The following is a 20587-nucleotide window of genomic DNA, read 5'->3' on the forward strand; positions in this document are numbered from 1 at the left end:
CCCACGCAATGTGACATTGTTACATTTTCAGCTGAATTTGTTCTGTAAAACAGTTAATCTGTGAAAAATGCATGTTCATTTGAGCTGTTGCATTCGGAGAGTTCAGACGTAACGTTTTCACTTAAAAACAAATGATTGTGTCCATGAAGCAGGTTAGTTTTGTCAGATCCTAGAATGTAGTAACCAATCCTTCCGTTTGCTCTGAATATTACCCACATTTCTCCAGAGGCAGAACTAATGTGCATTAACACTTCAAATTGGCCCAGCAATGATTATCATGCATTTGAACTAAAATGCACCCATTGTATAATGTTGCTCCTCTCTGTATTGGAACTGCGGTTAACGTTTGTCAACATGTTGCATGGCCATTGCTCTCCACTTTCAATCAATAATTTCCAAAACTAACTTTACTAGAACATGGGTTGATGGCATTGAATCTAATCAATTCATTGATGATTGGACCAGTTGTTGTGACAAGACTACATTGTCCACTGATTCAGATCAGGGTTTCGACATGTATTTCAAGAATATGTCATGACATATTATAAAATCTCCTTTAAAAGAAGAGGTAGGTAATTACGGTGTTTCCAGCTGTGATTCTGAGGCAAAAATTCATTTTACTGGAAGTCTGCATACCTGTTGGTTCTGATGTACTTGGTGGTGGATTTGTGGATGTGGAGGTCGGTATTGTAGTTGTTGATTGTACAGGTGTTGAAGATGATTCAGTGGTTGTCGATGTAGAAACACTTGATGTACCTGTGCAATAAAAATCAAACTTTAGACATGATTTCCAACACAACATGACTCTTAACATAGCCATCTAATGTCAGAAAGTTAAATTCTAAGTCAAATTTGGAATGCCTGCGAACCATCTGTAAATGGGTTAATGCATTTGTAGCTGGTACATTGGGAAAGTCACTAAATTAAAACTTTCAGTAAAATAAAATATTCTGTAAATCTACAGGTTAGATTCATCTGTTCCCTGGACGTGCAAACCAATCTTTCATTTCTCTCACAGTTTTGTCTGGCTTGCTTCATGTACACAGTTAACATGCACTAACTCTTTATTTTAGCCCACATTTACAACAATGACTATCGTACATTTGTGATAAAATGCATCTGTAAGTTCGTACTCTACTCTGCTTACTGGGTCTGAGTCTAAATTAGCACAAACATGTTGGTTGGCCATCGTTCTCCACTTTCAATCACTAATTTCCAAAACCACCTTAACCAGAACATGGATTGATGTTTTGAATGTATTCAATTCATTAAAGATGGAATCCAATTGAAGTGACTGTACAATTTTGCGTACTGACTTTGATCAGGGTTTCAACATGTATTATCAGAACGTGTAACAAAATCTCTTTTCAGAAATGTGGATATCACTGTTCCTTTTGCAGCTGTGAATCTGAGCCGAGCAGTGCTGTGAAACTTACTATTAATGATAATGTTTGAAGGATTTGAAATGTTTTCCAAACCATCAATTTGCAATAGATGCAAGAGAGAAATTTCTGATGCTTCTTAGTTCCTGTCGATACCAAACTGAAACCCGTTGTTCAGGTCGGTGTGAACTTACCTGTTATTGGCGGAGTGGAGGTCTGTGTACTTGTGCGTTCGGATGTAGCTGCTGGAGGAGTCGTGGATGTGGAGGTTGGTATTGTAGTCGTTGATGGTATAAATGTTGAAGATGATTCAGTAGGAGCAGTTGTTGAAACACTTGATGTACCTGTGCAATAAAAAACAAAAATTTGCTTTTAATTACAATCTTGATTGAACCATAACTGCCCCACGCAATGTGACATTGTTACATTTTCAGCTGAATTTGTTCTGTAAAACAGTTAATCTGTGAAAAATGCATGTTCATTTGAGCTGTTGCATTCGGAGAGTTCAGACGTAACGTTTTCACTTAAAAACAAATGATTGTGTCCATGAAGCAGGTTAGTTTTGTCAGATCCTAGAATGTAGTAACCAATCCTTCCGTTTGCTCTGAATATTACACACATTTGTCCAGAGGCAGAACTAATGTGCATTAACACTTCAAATTGGCCCAGCAATGATTATCATGCATTTGAACTAAAATGCACCCATTGTATAATGTTGCTCCTCTCTGTATTGGAACTGCGGTTAACGTTTGTCAACATGTTGCATGGCCATTGCTCTCCACTTTCAATCAATAATTTCCAAAACTAACTTTACTAGAACATGGGTTGATGGCATTGAATCTAATCAATTCATTAATGATTGGACCAGTTGTTGTGACAAGACTACATTGTCCACTGATTCAGATCAGGGTTTCGACATGTATTTCAAGAATATGTCATGACATATTATAAAATCTCCTTTAAAAGAAGAGGTAGGTAATTACGGTGTTTCCAGCTGTGATTCTGAGGCAAAAATTCATTTTACTGGAAGTCTGCATACCTGTTGGTTCTGATGTACTTGGTGGTGGATTTGTGGATGTGGAGGTCGGTATTGTAGTTGTTGATTGTACAGGTGTTGAAGATGATTCAGTGGTTGTCGATGTAGAAACACTTGATGTACCTGTGCAATAAAAATCAAACTTTAGACATGATTTCCAACACAACATGACTCTTAACATAGCCATCTAACGTCAGAAAGTTAAATTCTAAGTCAAATTTGGAATGCCTGCGAACCATCTGTAAATGGGTTAATGCATTTGTAGCTGGTACATTGGGAAAGTCACTAAATTAAAACTTTCAGTAAAATAAAATATTCTGTAAATCTACAGGTTAGATTCATCTGTTCCCTGGACGTGCAAACCAATCTTTCATTTCTCTCACAGTTTTGTCTGGCTTGCTTCATGTACACAGTTAACATGCACTAACTCTTTATTTTAGCCCACATTTACAACAATGACTATCGTACATTTGTGATAAAATGCATCTGTAAGTTCGTACTCTACTCTGCTTACTGGGTCTGAGTCTAAATTAGCACAAACATGTTGGTTGGCCATCGTTCTCCACTTTCAATCACTAATTTCCAAAACCACCTTAAGCAGAGCATGGATTGATGTTTTGAATGTATTCAATTCATTAAAGATGGAATCCAATTGAAGTGACTGTACAATTTTGCGTACTGACTTTGATCAGGGTTTCAACATGTATTATCAGAACGTGTAACAAAATCTCTTTTCAGAAATGTGGATATCACTGTTCCTTTTGCAGCTGTGAATCTGAGCCGAGCAGTGCTGTGAAACTTACTATTAATGATAATGTTTGAAGGATTTGAAATGTTTTCCAAACCATCAGTTTGCAATAGATGCAAGAGAGAAATTTCTGATGCTTCTTAGTTCCTGTCGATACCAAACTGAAACCCGTTGTTCAGGTCGGTGTGAACTTACCTGTTATTGGCGGAGTGGAGGTCTGTGTACTTGTGGGTTCGGATGTAGCTGCTGGAGAAGTCGTGGATGTGGAGGTTGGTATTGTAGTCGTTGATGGTATAAATGTTGAAGATGATTCAGTAGGAGCAGATGTTGAAACACTTGATGTACCTGTGCAATAAAAAACAAAAATTTGCTTTTAATTACAATCTTGATTGAACCATAACTGCCCCACGCAATGTGACATTGTTACATTTTCAGCTGAATTTGTTCTGTAAAACAGTTAATCTGTGAAAAATGCATGTTCATTTGAGCTGTTGCATTCGGAGAGTTCAGACGTAACGTTTTCACTTAAAAACAAATGATTGTGTCCATGAAGCAGGTTAGTTTTGTCAGATCCTAGAATGTAGTAACCAATCCTTCCGTTTGCTCTGAATATTACCCACATTTCTCCAGAGGCAGAACTAATGTGCATTAACACTTCAAATTGGCCCAGCAATGATTATCATGCATTTGAACTAAAATGCACCCATTGTATAATGTTGCTCCTCTCTGTATTGGAACTGCGGTTAACGTTTGTCAACATGTTGCATGGCCATTGCTCTCCACTTTCAATCAATAATTTCCAAAACTAACTTTACTAGAACATGGGTTGATGGCATTGAATCTAATCAATTCATTGATGATTGGACCAGTTGTTGTGACAAGACTACATTGTCCACTGATTCAGATCAGGGTTTCGACATGTATTTCAAGAATATGTCATGACATATTATAAAATCTCCTTTAAAAGAAGAGGTAGGTAATTACGGTGTTTCCAGCTGTGATTCTGAGGCAAAAATTCATTTTACTGGAAGTCTGCATACCTGTTGGTTCTGATGTACTTGGTGGTGGATTTGTGGATGTGGAGGTCGGTATTGTAGTTGTTGATTGTACAGGTGTTGAAGATGATTCAGTGGTTGTCGATGTAGAAACACTTGATGTACCTGTGCAATAAAAATCAAACTTTAGACATGATTTCCAACACAACATGACTCTTAACATAGCCATCTAATGTCAGAAAGTTAAATTCTAAGTCAAATTTGGAATGCCTGCGAACCATCTGTAAATGGGTTAATGCATTTGTAGCTGGTACATTGGGAAAGTCACTAAATTAAAACTTTCAGTAAAATAAAATATTCTGTAAATCTACAGGTTAGATTCATCTGTTCCCTGGACGTGCAAACCAATCTTTCATTTCTCTCACAGTTTTGTCTGGCTTGCTTCATGTACACAGTTAACATGCACTAACTCTTTATTTTAGCCCACATTTACAACAATGACTATCGTACATTTGTGATAAAATGCATCTGTAAGTTCGTACTCTACTCTGCTTACTGGGTCTGAGTCTAAATTAGCACAAACATGTTGGTTGGCCATCGTTCTCCACTTTCAATCACTAATTTCCAAAACCACCTTAACCAGAACATGGATTGATGTTTTGAATGTATTCAATTCATTAAAGATGGAATCCAATTGAAGTGACTGTACAATTTTGCGTACTGACTTTGATCAGGGTTTCAACATGTATTATCAGAACGTGTAACAAAATCTCTTTTCAGAAATGTGGATATCACTGTTCCTTTTGCAGCTGTGAATCTGAGCCAAGCAGTGCTGTGAAACTTACTATTAATGATAATGTTTGAAGGATTTGAAATGTTTTCCAAACCATCAGTTTGCAATAGATGCAAGAGAGAAATTTCTGATGCTTCTTAGTTCCTGTCGATACCAAACTGAAACCCGTTGTTCAGGTCGGTGTGAACTTACCTGTTATTGGCGGAGTGGAGGTCTGTGTACTTGTGCGTTCGGATGTAGCTGCTGGAGGAGTCGTGGATGTGGAGGTTGGTATTGTAGTCGTTGATAGTATAAATGTTGAAGATGATTCAGTAGGAGCAGTTGTTGAAACACTTGATGTACCTGTGCAATAAAAAACAAAAATTTGCTTTTAATTACAATCTTGATTGAACCATAACTGCCCCACGCAATGTGACATTGTTACATTTTCAGCTGAATTTGTTCTGTAAAACAGTTAATCTGTGAAAAATGCATGTTCATTTGAGCTGTTGCATTCGGAGAGTTCAGACGTAATGTTTTCACTTAAAAACAAATGATTGTGTCCATGAAGCAGGTTAGTTTTGTCAGATCCTAGAATGTAGTAACCAATCCTTCCGTTTGCTCTGAATATTACACACATTTGTCCAGAGGCAGAACTAATGTGCATTAACACTTCAAATTGGCCCAGCAATGATTATCATGCATTTGAACTAAAATGCACCCATTGTATAATGTTGCTCCTCTCTTTATTGGAACTGCGGTTAACGTTTGTCAACATGTTGCATGGCCATTGCTCTCCACTTTCAATCAATAATTTCCAAAACTAACTTTACTAGAACATGGGTTGATGGCATTGAATCTAATCAATTCATTAATGATTGGACCAGTTGTTGTGACAAGACTACATTGTCCACTGATTCAGATCAGGGTTTCGACATGTATTTCAAGAATATGTCATGACATATTATAAAATGTCCTTTAAAAGAAGAGGTAGGTAATTACGGTGTTTCCAGCTGTGATTCTGAGGCAAAAATTCATTTTACTGGAAGTCTGCATACCTGTTGGGTCTGATGTACTTGGTGGTGGATTTGTGGATGTGGAGGTCGGTATTGTAGTTGTTGATTGTACAGGTGTTGAAGATGATTCAGTGGTTGTCGATGTAGAAACACTTGATGTACCTGTGCAATAAAAATCAAACTTTAGACATGATTTCCAACACAACATGACTCTTAACATAGCCATCTAATGTCAGAAAGTTAAATTCTAAGCCAAATTTGGAATGCCTGCGAACCATCTGTAAATGGGTTAATGCATTTATAGCTGGTACATTGGGAAAGTCACTAAATTAAAACTTTCAGTAAAATAAAATATTCTGTAAATCTACAGGTTAGATTCATCTGTTCCCTGGACGTGCAAACCAATCTTTCATTTCTCTCACAGTTTTGTCTGGCTTGCTTCATGTACACAGTTAACATGCACTAACTATTTTAGCCCACATTTACAACAATGACTATCGTACATTTGTGATAAAATGCATCTGTAAGTTCGTACTCTACTCTGCTTACTGGGTCTGAGTCTAAATTAGCACAAACATGTTGGTTGGCCATCGTTCTCCACTTTCAATCACTAATTTCCAAAACCACCTTAACCAGAACATGGATTGATGTTTTGAATGTATTCAATTCATTAAAGATGGAATCCAATTGAAGTGACTGTACAATTTTGCGTACTGACTTTGATCAGGGTTTCAACATGTATTATCAGAACGTGTAACAAAATCTCTTTTCAGAAATGTGGATATCACTGTTCCTTTTGCAGCTGTGAATCTGAGCCGAGCAGTGCTGTGAAACTTACTATTAATGATAATGTTTGAAGGATTTGAAATGTTTTCCAAACCATCAGTTTGCAATAGATGCAAGAGAGAAATTTCTGATGCTTCTTAGTTCCTGTCGATACCAAACTGAAACCCGTTGTTCAGGTCGGTGTGAACCTACCTGTTATTGGCGGAGTGGAGGTCTGTGTACTTGTGCGTTCGGATGTAGCTGCTGGAGGAGTCGTGGATGTGGAGGTTGGTATTGTAGTCGTTGATGGTATAAATGTTGAAGATGATTCAGTAGGAGCAGTTGTTGAAACACTTGATGTACCTGTGCAATAAAAAACAAAAATTTGCTTTTAATTACAATCTTGATTGAACCATAACTGCCCCACGCAATGTGACATTGTTACATTTTCAGCTGAATTTGTTCTGTAAAACAGTTAATCTGTGAAAAATGCATGTTCATTTGAGCTGTTGCATTCGGAGAGTTCAGACGTAACGTTTTCACTTAAAAACAAATGATTGTGTCCATGAAGCAGGTTAGTTTTGTCAGATCCTAGAATGTAGTAACCAATCCTTCCGTTTGCTCTGAATATTACCCACATTTCTCCAGAGGCAGAACTAATGTGCATTAACACTTCAAATTGGCCCAGCAATGATTATCATGCATTTGAACTAAAATGCACCCATTGTATAATGTTGCTCCTCTCTGTATTGGAACTGCGGTTAACGTTTGTCAACATGTTGCATGGCCATTGCTCTCCACTTTCAATCAATAATTTCCAAAACTAACTTTACTAGAACATGGGTTGATGGCATTGAATCTAATCAATTCATTGATGATTGGACCAGTTGTTGTGACAAGACTACATTGTCCACTGATTCAGATCAGGGTTTCGACATGTATTTCAAGAATATGTCATGACATATTATAAAATCTCCTTTAAAAGAAGAGGTAGGTAATTACGGTGTTTCCAGCTGTGATTCTGAGGCAAAAATTCATTTTACTGGAAGTCTGCATACCTGTTGGTTCTGATGTACTTGGTGGTGGATTTGTGGATGTGGAGGTCGGTATTGTAGTTGTTGATTGTACAGGTGTTGAAGATGATTCAGTGGTTGTCGATGTAGAAACACTTGATGTACCTGTGCAATAAAAATCAAACTTTAGACATGATTTCCAACACAACATGACTCTTAACATAGCCATCTAATGTCAGAAAGTTAAATTCTAAGTCAAATTTGGAATGCCTGCGAACCATCTGTAAATGGGTTAATGCATTTGTAGCTGGTACATTGGGAAAGTCACTAAATTAAAACTTTCAGTAAAATAAAATATTCTGTAAATCTACAGGTTAGATTCATCTGTTCCCTGGACGTGCAAACCAATCTTTCATTTCTCTCACAGTTTTGTCTGGCTTGCTTCATGTACACAGTTAACATGCACTAACTCTTTATTTTAGCCCACATTTACAACAATGACTATCGTACATTTGTGATAAAATGCATCTGTAAGTTCGTACTCTACTCTGCTTACTGGGTCTGAGTCTAAATTAGCACAAACATGTTGGTTGGCCATCGTTCTCCACTTTCAATCACTAATTTCCAAAACCACCTTAACCAGAACATGGATTGATGTTTTGAATGTATTCAATTCATTAAAGATGGAATCCAATTGAAGTGACTGTACAATTTTGCGTACTGACTTTGATCAGGGTTTCAACATGTATTATCAGAACGTGTAACAAAATCTCTTTTCAGAAATGTGGATATCACTGTTCCTTTTGCAGCTGTGAATCTGAGCCGAGCAGTGCTGTGAAACTTACTATTAATGATAATGTTTGAAGGATTTGAAATGTTTTCCAAACCATCAATTTGCAATAGATGCAAGAGAGAAATTTCTGATGCTTCTTAGTTCCTGTCGATACCAAACTGAAACCCGTTGTTCAGGTCGGTGTGAACTTACCTGTTATTGGCGGAGTGGAGGTCTGTGTACTTGTGCGTTCGGATGTAGCTGCTGGAGGAGTCGTGGATGTGGAGGTTGGTATTGTAGTCGTTGATGGTATAAATGTTGAAGATGATTCAGTAGGAGCAGTTGTTGAAACACTTGATGTACCTGTGCAATAAAAAACAAAAATTTGCTTTTAATTACAATCTTGATTGAACCATAACTGCCCCACGCAATGTGACATTGTTACATTTTCAGCTGAATTTGTTCTGTAAAACAGTTAATCTGTGAAAAATGCATGTTCATTTGAGCTGTTGCATTCGGAGAGTTCAGACGTAACGTTTTCACTTAAAAACAAATGATTGTGTCCATGAAGCAGGTTAGTTTTGTCAGATCCTAGAATGTAGTAACCAATCCTTCCGTTTGCTCTGAATATTACACACATTTGTCCAGAGGCAGAACTAATGTGCATTAACACTTCAAATTGGCCCAGCAATGATTATCATGCATTTGAACTAAAATGCACCCATTGTATAATGTTGCTCCTCTCTGTATTGGAACTGCGGTTAACGTTTGTCAACATGTTGCATGGCCATTGCTCTCCACTTTCAATCAATAATTTCCAAAACTAACTTTACTAGAACATGGGTTGATGGCATTGAATCTAATCAATTCATTAATGATTGGACCAGTTGTTGTGACAAGACTACATTGTCCACTGATTCAGATCAGGGTTTCAACATGTATTTCAAGAATATGTCATGACATATTATAAAATCTCCTTTAAAAGAAGAGGTAGGTAATTACGGTGTTTCCAGCTGTGATTCTGAGGCAAAAATTCATTTTACTGGAAGTCCGCATACCTGTTGGTTCTGATGTACTTGGTGGTGGATTTGTGGATGTGGAGGTCGGTATTGTAGTTGTTGATTGTACAGGTGTTGAAGATGATTCAGTGATTGTCGATGTAGAAACACTTGATGTACCTGTGCAATAAAAATCAAACTTTAGACATGATTTCCAACACAACATGACTCTTAACATAGCCATCTAATGTCAGAAAGTTAAATTCTAAGCCAAATTTGGAATGCCTGCGAACCATCTGTAAATGGGTTAATGCATTTGTAGCTGGTACATTGGGAAAGCCACTAAATTAAAACTTTCAGTAAAAAAAAATATTCTGTAAATCTACAGGTTAGATTCATCTGTTCCCTGGACGTGCAAACCAATCTTTCATTTCTCTCACAGTTTTGTCTGGCTTGCTTCATGTACACAGTTAACATGCACTAACTCTTTATTTTAGCCCACATTTACAACAATGACTATCGTACATTTGTGATAAAATGCATCTGTAAGTTCGTACTCTACTCTGCTTACTGGGTCTGAGTCTAAATTAGCACAAACATGTTGGTTGGCCATCGTTCTCCACTTTCAATCACTAATTTCCAAAACCACCTTAACCAGAACATGGATTGATGTTTTGAATGTATTCAATTCATTAAAGATGGAATCCAATTGAAGTGACTGTACAATTTTGCGTACTGACTTTGATCAGGGTTTCAACATGTATTATCAGAACGTGTAACAAAATCTCTTTTCAGAAATGTGGATATCACTGTTCCTTTTGCAGCTGTGAATCTGAGCCGAGCAGTGCTGTGAAACTTACTATTAATGATAATGTTTGAAGGATTTGAAATGTTTTCCAAACCATCAGTTTGCAATAGATGCAAGAGAGAAATTTCTGATGCTTCTTAGTTCCTGTCGATACCAAACTGAAACCCGTTGTTCAGGTCGGTGTGAACTTACCTGTTATTGGCGGAGTGGAGGTCTGTGTACTTGTGCGTTCGGATGTAGCTGCTGGAGGAGTCGTGGATGTGGAGGTTGGTATTGTAGTCGTTGATGGTATAAATGTTGAAGATGATTCAGTAGGAGCAGTTGTTGAAACACTTGATGTACCTGTGCAATAAAAAACAAAAATTTGCTTTTAATTACAATCTTGATTGAACCATAACTGCCCCACGCAATGTGACATTGTTACATTTTCAGCTGAATTTGTTCTGTAAAACAGTTAATCTGTGAAAAATGCATGTTCATTTGAGCTGTTGCATTCGGAGAGTTCAGACGTAACGTTTTCACTTAAAAACAAATGATTGTGTCCATGAAGCAGGTTAGTTTTGTCAGATCCTAGAATGTAGTAACCAATCCTTCCGTTTGCTCTGAATATTACCCACATTTCTCCAGAGGCAGAACTAATGTGCATTAACACTTCAAATTGGCCCAGCAATGATTATCATGCATTTGAACTAAAATGCACCCATTGTATAATGTTGCTCCTCTCTGTATTGGAACTGCGGTTAACGTTTGTCAACATGTTGCATGGCCATTGCTCTCCACTTTCAATCAATAATTTCCAAAACTAACTTTACTAGAACATGGGTTGATGGCATTGAATCTAATCAATTCATTGATGATTGGACCAGTTGTTGTGACAAGACTACATTGTCCACTGATTCAGATCAGGGTTTCGACATGTATTTCAAGAATATGTCATGACATATTATAAAATGTCCTTTAAAAGAAGAGGTAGGTAATTACGGTGTTTCCAGCTGTGATTCTGAGGCAAAAATTCATTTTACTGGAAGTCTGCATACCTGTTGGTTCTGATGTACTTGGTGGTGGATTTGTGGATGTGGAGGTCGGTATTGTAGTTGTTGATTGTACAGGTGTTGAAGATGATTCAGTGGTTGTCGATGTAGAAACACTTGATGTACCTGTGCAATAAAAATCAAACTTTAGACATGATTTCCAACACAACATGACTCTTAACATAGCCATCTAATGTCAGAAAGTTAAATTCTAAGTCAAATTTGGAATGCCTGCGAACCATCTGTAAATGGGTTAATGCATTTGTAGCTGGTACATTGGGAAAGTCACTAAATTAAAACTTTCAGTAAAATAAAATATTCTGTAAATCTACAGGTTAGATTCATCTGTTCCCTGGACGTGCAAACCAATCTTTCATTTCTCTCACAGTTTTGTCTGGCTTGCTTCATGTACACAGTTAAAATGCACTAACTCTTTATTTTAGCCCACATTTACAACAATGACTAACGTACATTTGTGATAAAATGCATCTGTAAGTTCGTACTCTACTCTGCTTACTGGGTCTGAGTCTAAATTAGCACAAACATGTTGGTTGGCCATCGTTCTCCACTTTCAATCACTAATTTCCAAAACCACCTTAACCAGAACATGGATTGATGTTTTGAATGTATTCAATTCATTAAAGATGGAATCCAATTGAAGTGACTGTACAATTTTGCGTACTGACTTTGATCAGGGTTTCAACATGTATTATCAGAACGTGTAACAAAATCTCTTTTCAGAAATGTGGATATCACTGTTCCTTTTGCAGCTGTGAATCTGAGCCGAGCAGTGCTGTGAAACTTACTATTAATGATAATGTTTGAAGGATTTGAAATGTTTTCCAAACCATCAATTTGCAATAGATGCAAGAGAGAAATTTCTGATGCTTCTTAGTTCCTGTCGATACCAAACTGAAACCCGTTGTTCAGGTCGGTGTGAACTTACCTGTTATTGGCGGAGTGGAGGTCTGTGTACTTGTGCGTTCGGATGTAGCTGCTGGAGGAGTCGTGGATGTGGAGGTTGGTATTGTAGTCGTTGATGGTATAAATGTTGAAGATGATTCAGTAGGAGCAGTTGTTGAAACACTTGATGTACCTGTGCAATAAAAAACAAAAATTTGCTTTTAATTACAATCTTGATTGAACCATAACTGCCCCACGCAATGTGACATTGTTACATTTTCAGCTGAATTTGTTCTGTAAAACAGTTAATCTGTGAAAAATGCATGTTCATTTGAGCTGTTGCATTCGGAGAGTTCAGACGTAACGTTTTCACTTAAAAACAAATGATTGTGTCCATGAAGCAGGTTAGTTTTGTCAGATCCTAGAATGTAGTAACCAATCCTTCCGTTTGCTCTGAATATTACACACATTTGTCCAGAGGCAGAACTAATGTGCATTAACACTTCAAGTTGGCCCAGCAATGATTATCATGCATTTGAACTAAAATGCACCCATTGTATAATGTTGCTCCTCTCTGTATTGGAACTGCGGTTAACGTTTGTCAACATGTTGCATGGCCATTGCTCTCCACTTTCAATCAATAATTTCCAAAACTAACTTTACTAGAACATGGGTTGATGGCATTGAATCTAATCAATTCATTAATGATTGGACCAGTTGTTGTGACAAGACTACATTGTCCACTGATTCAGATCAGGGTTTCGACATGTATTTCAAGAATATGTCATGACATATTATAAAATGTCCTTTAAAAGAAGAGGTAGGTAATTACGGTGTTTCCAGCTGTGATTCTGAGGCAAAAATTCATTTTACTGGAAGTCTGCATACCTGTTGGTTCTGATGTACTTGGTGGTGGATTTGTGGATGTGGAGGTCGGTATTGTAGTTGTTGATTGTACAGGTGTTGAAGATGATTCAGTGGTTGTCGATGTAGAAACACTTGATGTACCTGTGCAATAAAAATCAAACTTTAGACATGATTTCCAACACAACATGACTCTTAACATAGCCATCTAATGTCAGAAAGTTAAATTCTAAGCCAAATTTGGAATGCCTGCGAACCATCTGTAAATGGGTTAATGCATTTGTAGCTGGTACATTGGGAAAGTCACTAAATTAAAACTTTCAGTAAAATAAAATATTCTGTAAATCTACAGGTTAGATTCATCTGTTCCCTGGACGTGCAAACCAATCTTTCATTTCTCTCACAGTTTTGTCTGGCTTGCTTCATGTACACAGTTAACATGCACTAACTATTTTAGCCCACATTTACAACAATGACTATCGTACATTTGTGATAAAATGCATCTGTAAGTTCGTACTCTACTCTGCTTACTGGGTCTGAGTCTAAATTAGCACAAACATGTTGGTTGGCCATCGTTCTCCACTTTCAATCACTAATTTCCAAAACCACCTTAACCAGAACATGGATTGATGTTTTGAATGTATTCAATTCATTAAAGATGGAATCCAATTGAAGTGACTGTACAATTTTGCGTACTGACTTTGATCAGGGTTTCAACATGTATTATCAGAACGTGTAACAAAATCTCTTTTCAGAAATGTGGATATCACTGTTCCTTTTGCAGCTGTGAATCTGAGCCGAGCAGTGCTGTGAAACTTACTATTAATGATAATGTTTGAAGGATTTGAAATGTTTTCCAAACCATCAGTTTGCAATAGATGCAAGAGAGAAATTTCTGATGCTTCTTAGTTCCTGTCGATACCAAACTGAAACCCGTTGTTCAGGTCGGTGTGAACCTACCTGTTATTGGCGGAGTGGAGGTCTGTGTACTTGTGCGTTCGGATGTAGCTGCTGGAGGAGTCGTGGATGTGGAGGTTGGTATTGTAGTCGTTGATGGTATAAATGTTGAAGATGATTCAGTAGGAGCAGTTGTTGAAACACTTGATGTACCTGTGCAATAAAAAACAAAAATTTGCTTTTAATTACAATCTTGATTGAACCATAACTGCCCCACGCAATGTGACATTGTTACATTTTCAGCTGAATTTGTTCTGTAAAACAGTTAATCTGTGAAAAATGCATGTTCATTTGAGCTGTTGCATTCGGAGAGTTCAGACGTAACGTTTTCACTTAAAAACAAATGATTGTGTCCATGAAGCAGGTTAGTTTTGTCAGATCCTAGAATGTAGTAACCAATCCTTCCGTTTGCTCTGAATATTACCCACATTTCTCCAGAGGCAGAACTAATGTGCATTAACACTTCAAATTGGCCCAGCAATGATTATCATGCATTTGAACTAAAATGCACCCATTGTATAATGTTGCTCCTCTCTGTATTGGAACTGCGGTTAACGTTTGTCAACATGTTGCATGGCCATTGCTCTCCACTTTCAATCAATAATTTCCAAAACTAACTTTACTAGAACATGGGTTGATGGCATTGAATCTAATCAATTCATTGATGATTGGACCAGTTGTTGTGACAAGACTACATTGTCCACTGATTCAGATCAGGGTTTCGACATGTATTTCAAGAATATGTCATGACATATTATAAAATCTCCTTTAAAAGAAGAGGTAGGTAATTACGGTGTTTCCAGCTGTGATTCTGAGGCAAAAATTCATTTTACTGGAAGTCTGCATACCTGTTGGTTCTGATGTACTTGGTGGTGGATTTGTGGATGTGGAGGTCGGTATTGTAGTTGTTGATTGTACAGGTGTTGAAGATGATTCAGTGGTTGTCGATGTAGAAACACTTGATGTACCTGTGCAATAAAAATCAAACTTTAGACATGATTTCCAACACAACATGACTCTTAACATAGCCATCTAATGTCAGAAAGTTAAATTCTAAGTCAAATTTGGAATGCCTGCGAACCATCTGTAAATGGGTTAATGCATTTGTAGCTGGTACATTGGGAAAGTCACTAAATTAAAACTTTCAGTAAAATAAAATATTCTGTAAATCTACAGGTTAGATTCATCTGTTCCCTGGACGTGCAAACCAATCTTTCATTTCTCTCACAGTTTTGTCTGGCTTGCTTCATGTACACAGTTAACATGCACTAACTATTTTAGCCCACATTTACAACAATGACTATCGTACATTTGTGATAAAATGCATCTGTAAGTTCGTACTCTACTCTGCTTACTGGGTCTGAGTCTAAATTAGCACAAACATGTTGGTTGGCCATCGTTCTCCACTTTCAATCACTAATTTCCAAAACCACCTTAACCAGAACATGGATTGATGTTTTGAATGTATTCAATTCATTAAAGATGGAATCCAATTGAAGTGACTGTACAATTTTGCGTACTGACTTTGATCAGGGTTTCAACATGTATTATCAGAACGTGTAACAAAATCTCTTTTCAGAAATGTGGATATCACTGTTCCTTTTGCAGCTGTGAATCTGAGCCGAGCAGTGCTGTGAAACTTACTATTAATGATAATGTTTGAAGGATTTGAAATGTTTTCCATACCATCAGTTTGCAATAGATGCAAGAGAGAAATTTCTGATGCTTCTTAGTTCCTGTCGATACCAAACTGAAACCCGTTGTTCAGGTCGGTGTGAACCTACCTGTTATTGGCGGAGTGGAGGTCTGTGTACTTGTGCGTTCGGATGTAGCTGCTGGAGGAGTCGTGGATGTGGAGGTTGGTATTGTAGTCGTTGATGGTATAAATGTTGAAGATGATTCAGTAGGAGCAGTTGTTGAAACACTTGATGTACCTGTGCAATAAAAAACAAAAATTTGCTTTTAATTACAATCTTGATTGAACCATAACTGCCCCACGCAATGTGACATTGTTACATTTTCAGCTGAATTTGTTCTGTAAAACAGTTAATCTGTGAAAAATGCATGTTCATTTGAGCTGTTGCATTCGGAGAGTTCAGACGTAACGTTTTCACTTAAAAACAAATGATTGTGTCCATGAAGCAGGTTAGTTTTGTCAGATCCTAGAATGTAGTAACCAATCCTTCCGTTTGCTCTGAATATTACCCACATTTCTCCAGAGGCAGAACTAATGTGCATTAACACTTCAAATTGGCCCAGCAATGATTATCATGCATTTGAACTAAAATGCACCCATTGTATAATGTTGCTCCTCTCTGTATTGGAACTGCGGTTAACGTTTGTCAACATGTTGCATGGCCATTGCTCTCCACTTTCAATCAATAATTTCCAAAACTAACTTTACTAGAACATGGGTTGATGGCATTGAATCTAATCAATTCATTAATGATTGGACCAGTTGTTGTGACAAGACTACATTGTCCACTGATTCAGATCAGGGTTTCGACATGTATTTCAAGAATATGTCATGACATATTATAAAATCTCCTTTAAAAGAAGAGGTAGGTAATTACGGTGTTTCCAGCTGTGATTCTGAGGCAAAAATTCATTTTACTGGAAGTCTGCATACCTGTTGGTTCTGATGTACTTGGTGGTGGATTTGTGGATGTGGAGGTCGGTATTGTAGTTGTTGATTGTACAGGTGTTGAAGATGATTCAGTGGTTGTCGATGTAGAAACACTTGATGTACCTGTGCAATAAAAATCAAACTTTAGACATGATTTCCAACACAACATGACTCTTAACATAGCCATCTAATGTCAGAAAGTTAAATTCTAAGTCAAATTTGGAATGCCTGCGAGCCATCTGTTAATGGGTTAATGCATTTGTAGCTGGTACATTGGGAAAGTCACTAAATTAAAACTTTCAGTAAAATAAAATATTCTGTAAATCTACAGGTTAGATTCATCTGTTCCCTGGACGTGCAAACCAATCTTTCATTTCTCTCAGTTTTGTCTGGCTTGCTTCATGTACACAGTTAACATGCACTAACTATTTTAGCCCACATTTACAACAATGACTATCGTACATTTGTGATAAAATGCATCTGTAAGTTCGTACTCTACTCTGCTTACTGGGTCTGAGTCTAAATTAGCACAAACATGTTGGTTGGCCATCGTTCTCCACTTTCAATCACTAATTTCCAAAACCACCTTAACCAGAACATGGATTGATGTTTTGAATGTATTCAATTCATTAAAGATGGAATCCAATTGAAGTGACTGTACAATTTTGCGTACTGACTTTGATCAGGGTTTCAACATGTATTATCAGAACGTGTAACAAAATCTCTTTTCAGAAATGTGGATATCACTGTTCCTTTTGCAGCTGTGAATCTGAGCCGAGCAGTGCTGTGAAACTTACTATTAATGATAATGTTTGAAGGATTTGAAATGTTTTCCAAACCATCAGTTTGCAATAGATGCAAGAGAGAAATTTCTGATGCTTCTTAGTTCCTGTCGATACCAAACTGAAACCCGTTGTTCAGGTCGGTGTGAACCTACCTGTTATTGGCGGAGTGGAGGTCTGTGTACTTGTGCGTTCGGATGTAGCTGCTGGAGGAGTCGTGGATGTGGAGGTTGGTATTGTAGTCGTTGATGGTATAAATGTTGAAGATGATTCAGTAGGAGCAGTTGTTGAAACACTTGATGTACCTGTGCAATAAAAAACAAAAATTTGCTTTTAATTACAATCTTGATTGAACCATAACTGCCCCACGCAATGTGACATTGTTACATTTTCAGCTGAATTTGTTCTGTAAAACAGTTAATCTGTGAAAAATGCATGTTCATTTGAGCTGTTGCATTCGGAGAGTTCAGACGTAACGTTTTCACTTAAAAACAAATGATTGTGTCCATGAAGCAGGTTAGTTTTGTCAGATCCTAGAATGTAGTAACCAATCCTTCCGTTTGCTCTGAATATTACCCACATTTGTCCAGAGGCAGAACTAATGTGCATTAACACTTCAAATTGGCCCAGCAATGATTATCATGCATTTGAACTAAAATGCACCCATTGTATAATGTTGCTCCTCTCTGTATTGGAACTGCGGTTAACGTTTGTCAACATGTTGCATGGCCATTGCTCTCCACTTTCAATCAATAATTTCCAAAACTAACTTTACTGGAACATGGGTTGATGGCATTGAATCTAATCAATTCATTAATGATTGGACCAGTTGTTGTGACAAGACTACATTGTCCACTGATTCAGATCAGGGTTTCGACATGTATTTCAAGAATATGTCATGACATATTATAAAATCTCCTTTAAAAGAAGAGGTAGGTAATTACGGTGTTTCCAGCTGTGATTCTGAGGCAAAAATTCATTTTACTGGAAGTCTGCATACCTGTTGGTTCTGATGTACTTGGTGGTGGATTTGTGGATGTGGAGGTCGGTATTGTAGTTGTTGATTGTACAGGTGTTGAAGATGATTCAGTGGTTGTCGATGTAGAAACACTTGATGTACCTGTGCAATAAAAATCAAACTTTAGACATGATTTCCAACACAACATGACTCTTAACATAGCCATCTAATGTCAGAAAGTTAAATTCTAAGTCAAATTTGGAATGCCTGCGAACCATCTGTAAATGGGTTAATGCATTTATAGCTGGTACATTGGGAAAGTCACTAAATTAAAACTTTCAGTAAAATAAAATATTCTGTAAATCTACAGGTTAGATTCATCTGTTCCCTGGACGTGCAAACCAATCTTTCATTTCTCTCACAGTTTTGTCTGGCTTGCTTCATGTACACAGTTAACATGCACTAACTATTTTAGCCCACATTTACAACAATGACTATCGTACATTTGTGATAAAATGCATCTGTAAGTTCGTACTCTACTCTGCTTACTGGGTCTGAGTCTAAATTAGCACAAACATGTTGGTTGGCCATCGTTCTCCACTTTCAATCACTAATTTCCAAAACCACCTTAACCAGAACATGGATTGATGTTTTGAATGTATTCAATTCATTAAAGATGGAATCCAATTGAAGTGACTGTACAATTTTGCGTACTGACTTTGATCAGGGTTTCAACATGTATTATCAGAACGTGTAACAAAATCTCTTTTCAGAAATGTGGATATCACTGTTCCTTTTGCAGCTGTGAATCTGAGCCGAGCAGTGCTGTGAAACTTACTATTAATGATAATGTTTGAAGGATTTGAAATGTTTTCCAAACCATCAGTTTGCAATAGATGCAAGAGAGAAATTTCTGATGCTTCTTAGTTCCTGTCGATACCAAACTGAAACCCGTTGTTCAGGTCGGTGTGAACCTACCTGTTATTGGCGGAGTGGAGGTCTGTGTACTTGTGCGTTCGGATGTAGCTGCTGGAGGAGTCGTGGATGTGGAGGTTGGTATTGTAGTCGTTGATGGTATAAATGTTGAAGATGATTCAGTAGGAGCAGTTGTTGAAACACTTGATGTACCTGTGCAATAAAAAACAAAAATTTGCTTTTAATTACAATCTTGATTGAACCATAACTGCCCCACGCAATGTGACATTGTTACATTTTCAGCTGAATTTGTTCTGTAAAACAGTTAATCTGTGAAAAATGCATGTTCATTTGAGCTGTTGCATTCGGAGAGTTCAGACGTAACGTTTTCACTTAAAAACAAATGATTGTGTCCATGAAGCAGGTTAGTTTTGTCAGATCCTAGAATGTAGTAACCAATCCTTCCGTTTGCTCTGAATATTACCCACATTTCTCCAGAGGCAGAACTAATGTGCATTAACACTTCAAATTGGCCCAGCAATGATTATCATGCATTTGAACTAAAATGCACCCATTGTATAATGTTGCTCCTCTCTGTATTGGAACTGCGGTTAACGTTTGTCAACATGTTGCATGGCCATTGCTCTCCACTTTCAATCAATAATTTCCAAAACTAACTTTACTAGAACATGGGTTGATGGCATTGAATCTAATCAATTCATTAATGATTGGACCAGTTGTTGTGACAAGACTACATTGTCCACTGATTCAGATCAGGGTTTCGACATGTATTTCAAGAATATGTCATGACATATTATAAAATCTCCTTTAAAAGAAGAGGTAGGTAATTACGGTGTTTCCAGCTGTGATTCTGAGGCAAAAATTCATTTTACTGGAAGTCTGCATACCTGTTGGTTCTGATGTACTTGGTGGTGGATTTGTGGATGTGGAGGTCGGTATTGTAGTTGTTGATTGTACAGGTGTTGAAGATGATTCAGTGGTTGTCGATGTAGAAACACTTGATGTACCTGTGCAATAAAAATCAAACTTTAGACATGATTTCCAACACAACATGACTCTTAACATAGCCATCTAATGTCAGAAAGTTAAATTCTAAGTCAAATTTGGAATGCCTGCGAACCATCTGTAAATGGGTTAATGCATTTGTAGCTGGTACATTGGGAAAGTCACTAAATTAAAACTTTCAGTAAAATAAAATATTCTGTAAATCTACAGGTTAGATTCA

The 20587-nt window shown here is 37.3% G+C and overlaps 1 protein-coding gene across 1 annotated transcript in view; it reads right to left on the reverse strand.

The window, feature by feature from the left end:
- Window positions 1-20587, reverse strand: part of LOC140478647 (uncharacterized) — a 106305-nt gene that overhangs the window by 59034 nt on the left and 26684 nt on the right. The window contains exons 15-37 of the mRNA XM_072571863.1: window positions 20250-20369; window positions 19405-19554; window positions 18469-18588; window positions 17624-17773; window positions 16690-16809; window positions 15845-15994; window positions 14909-15028; window positions 14064-14213; window positions 13128-13247; window positions 12283-12432; window positions 11343-11462; window positions 10498-10647; window positions 9558-9677; window positions 8713-8862; window positions 7773-7892; window positions 6928-7077; window positions 5992-6111; window positions 5147-5296; window positions 4207-4326; window positions 3362-3511; window positions 2422-2541; window positions 1577-1726; window positions 637-756 (exon numbers count right to left, since the gene is read on the reverse strand). Of these exons, the coding sequence (XP_072427964.1) occupies window positions 637-756; window positions 1577-1726; window positions 2422-2541; window positions 3362-3511; window positions 4207-4326; window positions 5147-5296; window positions 5992-6111; window positions 6928-7077; window positions 7773-7892; window positions 8713-8862; window positions 9558-9677; window positions 10498-10647; window positions 11343-11462; window positions 12283-12432; window positions 13128-13247; window positions 14064-14213; window positions 14909-15028; window positions 15845-15994; window positions 16690-16809; window positions 17624-17773; window positions 18469-18588; window positions 19405-19554; window positions 20250-20369 (3090 nt within the window). The remainder of the gene's footprint in view (window positions 1-636; window positions 757-1576; window positions 1727-2421; window positions 2542-3361; window positions 3512-4206; window positions 4327-5146; window positions 5297-5991; window positions 6112-6927; window positions 7078-7772; window positions 7893-8712; window positions 8863-9557; window positions 9678-10497; window positions 10648-11342; window positions 11463-12282; window positions 12433-13127; window positions 13248-14063; window positions 14214-14908; window positions 15029-15844; window positions 15995-16689; window positions 16810-17623; window positions 17774-18468; window positions 18589-19404; window positions 19555-20249; window positions 20370-20587) is intronic.

This window comes from Chiloscyllium punctatum, chromosome 6 (genome assembly GCF_047496795.1).
Source record: "Chiloscyllium punctatum isolate Juve2018m chromosome 6, sChiPun1.3, whole genome shotgun sequence".
Taxonomy (NCBI): domain Eukaryota; kingdom Metazoa; phylum Chordata; class Chondrichthyes; order Orectolobiformes; family Hemiscylliidae; genus Chiloscyllium; species Chiloscyllium punctatum.